Source organism: Notolepis coatsorum, assembly GCF_963971535.1.
Source record: "Notolepis coatsorum genome assembly, chromosome: 1".
Lineage (NCBI taxonomy): Eukaryota > Metazoa > Chordata > Actinopteri > Aulopiformes > Paralepididae > Notolepis > Notolepis coatsorum.
The window spans coordinates 216,828,875-216,838,212 of NC_140165.1; the positions used below are offsets into that span (position 1 = coordinate 216,828,875).

General features: G+C 42.3%; 1 protein-coding gene across 1 annotated transcript in view; it reads left to right on the forward strand.

Annotated features, from left to right (window-relative positions):
• daw1 (dynein assembly factor with WDR repeat domains 1) overlaps window positions 1–9,338 on the forward strand; it is a 33,174-nt gene extending 23,836 nt beyond the window's left edge. Inside the window, 3 exon segments of the mRNA XM_084322107.1 lie at window positions 920–996; window positions 8,468–8,630; window positions 9,203–9,338. Of these exon segments, the coding sequence (XP_084178233.1) occupies window positions 920–996; window positions 8,468–8,630; window positions 9,203–9,237 (275 nt within the window). The 3' untranslated portion in view covers window positions 9,238–9,338.

Here is a 9,338-nt window from a genome sequence, read left to right on the forward strand (position 1 = left end):
AAGGAAGTTCCAAGTCAGTCAGAAGATCCTTAAGAACTTCTACTCATGTACAATAGAGAGCATCCTGACTGGCAACATCACCTCCTGGTTTGGGAATAGCACTGCACAAGACCGAAGCAGACTACAAAGAGTGACACGTTCAGCCGAACGCACAATTGGAGGGGGGCTCCCCACCCTCCAGAACATTTACAACAAGCGGTGCAGGGGCAAGGCTAAGAGAATCATTAAAGACTCCAGTCACCCGAACAACTGCCTCTTTGAACTGCTGCGGTCAGGCAAGCGATACCGGAGTCTCAAGGCGAGCACAGAAAGACTCAGAAGAAGCTTCTATCCCCAGGCCATCAGGCTGCTCAACGAACAATGAACACTACACAACAACAACCATCAAACGCACATAGCACACACATCCACACGCACACACTCACTTTAAACAAACACACTGTAGCACCCACTCCACACACTTTATAGCACACACTCACTTTAAACAAACACACTGTAGCACCCACTCCCCACACTTTATATTTATTGATGAAGGATTGCACTACAACTCGTACACCTTACTGTAAATTGTACCTAAATTGTACCTCATCCCATTTCTGCTTTGCACTATATAGTATTGTACATTAGTACACTGCATAGTATTGTATATTATATGGTAACTCAGTTACGTCTATTCTGCATCGAACATTGTACATATGTCTATACTGAACACTGTGACCTCATTTTCTACTTCTAATTTACATGCTATACTATGTTATTTGATACTATCTTGTCTAGCACAGTCTCTGGAGCGTAACAGTAAGAAGCATTTTGTATGAAAGTATTCTGTACTTCTGTATGACAACTATTAAAGAAACTTGAAACTTGAACTTGAGGTGGACGTGTGCCCTAAAGCCCTCTTTGGTCTCTGTCCGGACAGGTACAGCTTGTGTGTACAGTGCTGAGACACACCAATGTCTGGTGAAGCTGGAGGGCCATGAGGGAGAGATCTCCAAGGTGAGTCGCTACAGCACACAGCTAAAACAAACAATGTCTGTTTATTGTCTTTTCTGTCAGACATCAATTGTTTGTCCAAAGGGAAGCGACAGTTGTGATTGGAGGATCAAGAAAAGAGGGCAGGGTTTGAGATTGGTCCATTGCAGCTTTTTCTAACTTCTGTTCATTTCCAATGAAAATGCCTGCATTTCTGGTTCCCCTCGTTTCCCCGTGTTATCCCATCTAATGTTTATCGTATGTTGTCCTGACCACAGCCCTGTTGCATTACGTCACCACAGCAACGGGTTCCGGGGTTCAAGGCGTGGCCGGAAAGTAGAGAAGCAAAGCTTGTGGCCCAGAATGTGGCCAGATTAAAGAGAAAATCCACCCCAAAACAGAACGTACATTGCATCTGTTGGACTGATCTGGGACCGTTAGGTCAGTGTCTGTCAGTGTCTGTAAACACACACAGCTGTCTCCCTGGCAGGAAATGATAGCATCACGACTTGAGTTTGATGTGTGCCGTCAGACGCTCATATGGTTGTCTTGCCAGGAAGAAGCAAGACAGTGACGTCTGCCATTGCCCAACAGGTTTTTTATTAGGGATAGTTGATAGCGTGACCCTTGTCACGGTTCACTGTCAGCCGGCCCCCGCGCGCACCTGGAGCTGCTCTAAAAAAACAGAAGTCATGCTGTTCTGCCTCCTCCGGCAAGTCAACCATAATATGACCAGTCTGACGGCACACGTCACAACAATAGTGATGCTTCTGGTGAAGGCCTGAGACACAGTAGGCATTGGTAAGTTTTATGTCTGATTATCACATGTCCTTCTCGATAGTCCAAATGCCTCTTCAGGAAAGGTAAAGCCATCACTTTTTAGCCAACCTGCTAACATGTCATAATTTTCACATAAAAAGTTGTTTCCAAACATATCCCTTACCTTAAAGTTGTAATCCACAAGACCCTCATTTTTGTTTTGTTTTGGAGACATCTATTGGTGATAAGTGATTGTTGCTGTTGGCGTTTTTGCACTGTATTGACTTGCTTTCCATCTTGAAAATTCACGCTAACTACTGAGTTAGTCTTCTATTCATTCATGTTAACTACTGAGTTAGTCTTCTATTCATCCATGTAAACTACTCAGTTAGTCTTCTATTCATTCATGTAAACTACTGAGTTAGTCTTCTATTCATCCATGTAAACTACTGAGTTAGTCTTCTATTCAGTCATGCTAACTACTGAGTTAGTCTTCTATTCATCCATGTAAACTACTGAGTTAGTCTTCTATTCAGTCATGCTAACTACTGAGTTAGTCTTCTATTCATCCATGTAAACTACTGAGTTAGTCTTCTATTCAGTCATGCTAACTACTGAGTTAGTCTTCTATTCATCCGTGCTAACGACTGAGTTAGTCTTCTATTCAGTCATGCTAACTACTGAGTTCGTCTTCTATTCATCCATGTAAACTACTGAGTTAGTCTTCTATTCAGTCATGCTAACTACTGAGTTAGTCTTCTATTCATTCATGCTAACTACTGAGTTAGTCTTCTATTCAGTCATGCTAACTACTGAGTTAGTCTTCTATTCATCCATGTAAACTACTGAGTTAGTCTTCTATTCAGTCATGCTAACTACTGAGTTAGTCTTATATTCAGTCATGCTAACTATTGAGTTAGTCTTCTACTCAGTCATGCTAACTACTGAGTTAGTCTTCTATTCAGTCATGCTAACTACTGAGTTAGTCTTCTATTCATTCATGCTAACTACTGAGTTAGTCTTCTATTCAGTCATGCTAACTACTGAGTTAGTCTTCTATTCAGTCATGCTAACTACTGAGTTAGTCTTCTATTCATCCATGTAAACTACTGAGTTAGTCTTCTATTCAGTCATGCTAACTACTGAGTTAGTCTTCTATTCAGTCATGCTAACTACTGAGTTAGTCTTCTATTCATCCATGTAAACTACTGAGTTAGTCTTCTATTCAGTCATGCTAACTACTGAGTTCGTCTTCTATTCATCCATGTAAACTACTGAGTTAGTCTTCTATTCAGTCATGCTAACTACTGAGTTAGTCTTCTATTCATTCATGCTAACTACTGAGTTCGTCTTCTATTCATCCATGTAAACTACTGAGTTAGTCTTCTATTCAGTCATGCTAACTACTGAGTTAGTCTTCTATTCATTCATGCTAACTACTGAGTTAGTCTTCTATTCAGTCATGCTAACTACTGAGTTAGTCTTCTATTCATCCATGTAAACTACTGAGTTAGTCTTCTATTCAGTCATGCTAACTACTGAGTTAGTCTTATATTCAGTCATGCTAACTATTGAGTTAGTCTTCTACTCAGTCATGCTAACTACTGAGTTAGTCTTCTATTCAGTCATGCTAACTACTGAGTTAGTCTTCTATTCATTCATGCTAACTACTGAGTTAGTCTTCTATTCAGTCATGCTAACTACTGAGTTAGTCTTATATTCAGTCATGCTAACTACTGAGTTAGTCTTCTATTCATCCATGTAAACTACTGAGTTAGTCTTCTATTCAGTCATGCTAACTACTGAGTTAGTCTTCTATTCAGTCATGCTAACTACTGAGTTAGTCTTCTATTCATCCATGTAAACTACTGAGTTAGTCTTCTATTCAGTCATGCTAACTACTGAGTTAGTCTTCTATTCATCCATGTAAACTACTGAGTTAGTCTTCTATTCAGTCATGCTAACTACTGAGTTAGTCTTCTATTCATTCATGCTAACTACTGAGTTAGTCTTCTATTCATTCCAAACAAACTGCTGTTGCTGCTGGTGTTGTAAAACCTACAGCTTCCTGTGTGCCGGGTGTTTTTCCCACCAAAACATTGATGCACTGGGTATAGTTCTGGTATAGTTAGGGGCCAACAGTGTCATGCTCAGGTCGGGATTTCTTTCCACCCTGTTTGGGAACGATGGATTCCTGAGATGATTACTTTAACCCTAACCATAACCATTCCCACTACCGACAATTAAAAAGTTTATTCAAATGCGTCCTTCCAGATGATGAGATCTAATTCTACCCTCAAGAAACCATTTCTACATCGTGATTTAATGTTGCTGTACTTAGTGACAACCAAATGCATGCAGCACCTGTCAAGTAATGAAGGTTTTTTATAATTACTATTATGATGACGTGTTACCTGAAATTCATTCATCAATTTCACAAACGATTGCATTTTCATCTCTGGACGTGGAGTTGGCACCACTGGAAGCTAATGTCTTCTTGGAATTTGTTTACTTTCATTCAAGACAACATGTTATAACAGTAAAGAGGCAAGATGTTGTATTTATTTAGGGTTTTCACCCGTTCACCCGTGGTCCCGTTCACAGCACCTTTCCCCTCACGTTGCTCCTCACGGCGGAGAGTTCACATGGCTACGGTCTCTCTCTCATCCCGACGTCGATGCCCTTGGTTTGACCTGCACTCACCAGTCTCCGTCCACCCAAACCATCACATGTAATCACACAACCAAATGGCCAGCTGTGTTGACTCTGTGAGACCTTGGCTTGAGGTGTGTGTGTGTGCGTGCGTGCGTGTGAGTGACCCAGCTGTGACCTTGCACTTCAATACTGTAGGAGGCGATTTTCTCCATTTGCCATTTGCCACCACTCTCACTCTGCTTGTGTGTTTGTGTGCTGATATGTGTGTGTACATAGAGTGGTGCCTATGTGTGTGCATGTGTCCTGTGTGTGTGTGTGTGCATGCTTGTTTTGTGTGTGTGTGCATGCTTGTTTTGTGTGTGTGTTTGTGTTTGTACGTGAGCAGCAGCCCTCACGCTCTGGAGGGCTGCTGTGTTCACAGAGCATAGAGGCTAGTTGTGTTTACTGTCACCCGTCAGGCAGCCAGTAATAAACAGGCTAGATGAAGGATGATTCCACGACATTATGACACTAATAATCTCCCCCTAACAGGACACCTGCCCACCCTCCCCCCGCTCTTTAACCGCACAACTGTCCGCACAGTTGTTCTTTCGTCACGCTCTCCCTCTCCTTCTGTTTCTGTCTCTTCCTCGTCCGCCCCCTGTTCTCGCACTCACTTAAATTTCCCTGTAATCTCCCCGTCCCTCTCCTCGTTATTTCTGCCTTGTCTCTGTTTAATTCAGGGGACTGAGCGATGGACTCTGCCAGGCGCTCTGAGGAAATGATTTGAAATGAAAACACTAGTCGAACGAATATTAAAACTGACATAATTGAGTTTGGAGACAATTCTTAAAGGTCACATATTTTAGTCATTTTCAAGAAGTTTCTGAGGACATGTCTTTGAAGTTTTTTTGCTGAACCCCCCCCCCCCCCCCCTCACTCAGAGTATGCATTCTAGCAGCCTCTATAGGGAGGTGTAGTTTGACGTCAATTTACTTTCCCGCGCAGTCCACCCGTATAGGGATTTATCATTGGGAAAATCGGCTATTGTAATAATTCTGCCTCATGAACATTGGCAAGCTTTCCATTTTTGCACAAAATGAGTTCCCTTCTATCACTAACATTATTGTTTAAGCATTTTTGGTTGAAATAAAGTTAGTTAAAAAGTTGTTTAATTTGTCGTTAAAAAAGAACTACACTTACGAATACACGTCACGGACATTGTATAGTTTCTCAGTGAACAAAAACATAAATGTTGTTATTTTGCTACTTTTACGATTACTTGCTAATTTCTTCATGTTGAGCTATAGATTGTGGATGAATACACACAGAAAGGTACACCATGCCAATGTTCATGCTTTATTTGTTTTATACGAGACGATTTAGAAATGTGTTCATTGAGAATACATTGCAATTTCAAGTGGGGTTGACCGTGCGGGAAACAACAATAACGTAACCACTACACCTCCCTATACCCCTCTGTTTCAGTCCTGTTCTCAACGTGCTGTTTCTGTGCCTGTAATAAGTGAGCCACTTTTATTGTATAAATACGATAATTATCGTACATCTAGCAGTGGTGCACAAGCCTGTACCGTTGAATGAAATTCAGATCAAACTGTCAAACTACACGTTGCAGATCAAATACGACTCAAGATCCATCAAACTCACCGAAACAAATTTAGTCAGAAACATATTTTAGCTTCAACTCTAGGTTGAGAAGAGAGAAGGTCTAAAAAAAAGAGACGATTTACGAGCGAGCCGCCATCTTGTACACGCTCATTCTTCCAAGATCTCTTCGCACGCACACATGAGTCAAGTGTCAAGGCATTGTCTATGATCCCCACTTGACAGGAGGCAATTCTGAGTGGCTTGTTGAATCACATGTTTTCTGACATGTGACTGGGTTGTCTTATTTCACATGTTTGAGTCTTAGCAGGCCCATCAGAGACCCAAATGTATGTCACTGAAAAAGTGAGATGTTTCATAATATGTTTTTAATTTTTATATTTTTTATTTGTGTCTTCTTTTACAAAGCAATAAGTACATATGTACAGTAGTAGGACATTTATAAGAAAAGAAAATAAATACAATTAAACGACCGAAAAGGTGTAGACTGAAGCCGAGGCTTATAGCTTATATTGCCTACCCTTTTTACATTTCATTATTAAAAATAAAAACAGTTTCAGAACGGTTTCATTTTCCAAAAACAAAAGGTTACGGAAGTTTCATAGTTATAGTGTAGTTATATACAGTAATATACTAAACGTATATACACATACATTTTTTGTGACAGTTGTAATATACAGTTATATTATAATAAAATATAATTAGGATTATAATAAAGTTTTATATTTATGTATCACCTTATATTTGAAAATGTATATATTCTTAAATTTATGAATCGAACTACACATTTTGTATTCGTTGTCACGAATTTATTTATTATTATCTTTCCCCCCCTCCTTTTTCCGATTTTTCTCCCATCCCACTGTTAGTCGTTATTCCAATTCCCAACCCCCTTCCTGGTTGTTGCGCACTCCCCCCTACTGGAGGCCGGAGACTGTCACATGCTTTCCTCCGACGCATGTGCAGCCAGCCGGCAGCCAGCCAGGCAGCGCAGATTCTCACCGGGAGAGTGTAACGTGTGGAAGGTCACACTACCTCCCTCCAGATCCTACCCTCGCTGTGCAGGCGCCCCGACCGAACTGTAGGGGTCGCTGTCCACAACGCCCAGGACCATCAGCTTTCCCACCCCTAACACTGCCAATTGTGTTAGTATGAACGACCAGCCAAGCTGATAGCAACGCCGAGAGCTGGAACCGGTTTACCCCTTTAACGCATTTACTTTGAATATTAATCCTTGTCTTTGTGTTTTTGAAGACACATGTTCTCCTGAGTTCATACTGGCTCTCTCTAGTTTGGAACAACTTCTTTTCATTTTTCACAATATGTGAACTTTAAGAAAATAGCTTACAGGCACGGGTTTCCACACAACCTTTCACATAAGCAATAATGTACGAGGCAGTGCTGCACCATGGTTATTGGCACTGTGTGTGCTGCAGTCCATTGACCTATAGGGCTACAGTCACTGGTGCCAAGAAATAACCATGTCCATGAATATTTTATTGCTTCTTTTCAAACATTTCAAATTCGGTCCTTCACCAACAACAATTAGTTGTAAGCAGCATTGAAGTACCCGTGCTACACTACAGTTATACTGTAGGATGGTGGAATACCTCTCGTCCTATCACAATGCGTCTTTTGTAGATAAATGTAGTATAAACTAGCGTCATGCAGCTCCCTAGCCCTGCTTCTTCTCATCCTCTTACCCTCCTCCCCCTCTCTCTTTTTTCCCTCCTGGCCGTCATTTCTCTCTCTGTTCTCTCTCCATTTCACTTCTTCCTCTCCCCTCTCTTTCCATTTACACATTTCCAAGCTCTCTCTCTCTCTCACCTTCTCCCTCCCGCGCTCCGTCACTGTCATCCCCAGGAGTCGGTTTCCATTTCCTGTCTGCGGCCCCTCGCTTGTCGCCGCGCGACTCCGAGCTTTAATGAAAACACACTTTACCTTTATGACCATCCAGAGCCGCCACCGTTTAATCATCCCCGGGTTCCACTTCCTCGGCTTCACCTCGGCGGCGCGGGGACGGAGAGCCCCTCCAGGCCACGGTGCGATCAGGCTCTCTAACTAAACCAATCAGCTTAAGACGTGTCCCTCACATCATCCACTGTAGAAAGGCCTCAGTCTGAACACAGCCCGCTCCTCGCTCTTATCCTCCTGTGACCTCTAGGAAGTATATAACCTGCTGATACGGTTAAAGTAGGATAAGCTAACCCCCCCCCCCCTTTTGCAATTTCTATCTCCTCTCCAGCACAATCCTCTCTCCCTCCCTACTCTCATCTGTCATACTCCCACATTCACACATCTCTGCTGTCTCTAGAGTCTAACCTTCCTCCCTCTCTCTCTCTCTCTCTCTCTCTCTCTCTCTCTCTCTCTCTCTCTCTCTCTCTCTCTCTCTCTCTCTCTCTCTCTCTCTCTCTCTCTCTCTCTCTCTCTCTCTCTCTCTCTCTCTCTCTCTCTCTCTCTCTCTCTCTCTCTCCAGGTCTGCTTCAGCCCCCAGGGTGGCAGGGTGCTGACGGCCGGCTTAGACAAGACGGCGCGCCTGTGGGACGTCTGTTCCGGCATTTGTCTGCAGGTGCTGAGGGGACACACAGACGAGATCTTCTCCTGCGCTTTCAACTACGAGGGCGACATCATCATCACAGGTTAACGACGTTCACCCAAACACCTGCCACCCCGTCCGACAAACCGGATGCCCGTTAGTGGGTTACCTAGTGGGCACCTAGTGGGTACCTTGTGTATACTACACCTGTGTATACGATTTACTTTACTTTACTCATAGTATGTATTCAGATTCTAATTCTTTATTGCTCATATTCATTGTAACATATAATATAACTGATAGGGCATACAGACCTTCATCTGCACCTTTGATTACACTGTTTACTTTCTCATATTCAGTCAATTATATTATTTACACTATTCTTATTTTTATTATAATTTGATTGCTCTATATTTATGTCTTTCTACTATTACCCTGCCCATACCTCCCTTCCCCCCTCCCCCATGCTGCTATGATGCCTGAATTTCCCCAAGGAGATCAATAAAGGAATATCTAATCTCATATTATCTTAAAATGTAGCGGTAGTCTGGCGGCCAATACAGTGGTCCTCTTTAGATGTTGCATATTTCACATGAGAAAAAAAATCACACAGCTGAGTTGGTTACGTGTTGCCTTCTGTACCAACCGTCTGTCCTGGTCTGTGGTCCTCTGCAGGCAGTAAGGATAACACATGTCTGATCTGGCGCTGACCTGAATCGTGCCCTGGAGCTGTGTGAAGGAAAATCTGATCTTTATTTTTATTTATTTTTTTATCCTGTTGTTCACTAACCCAGCCACCCTCTATGGAAAT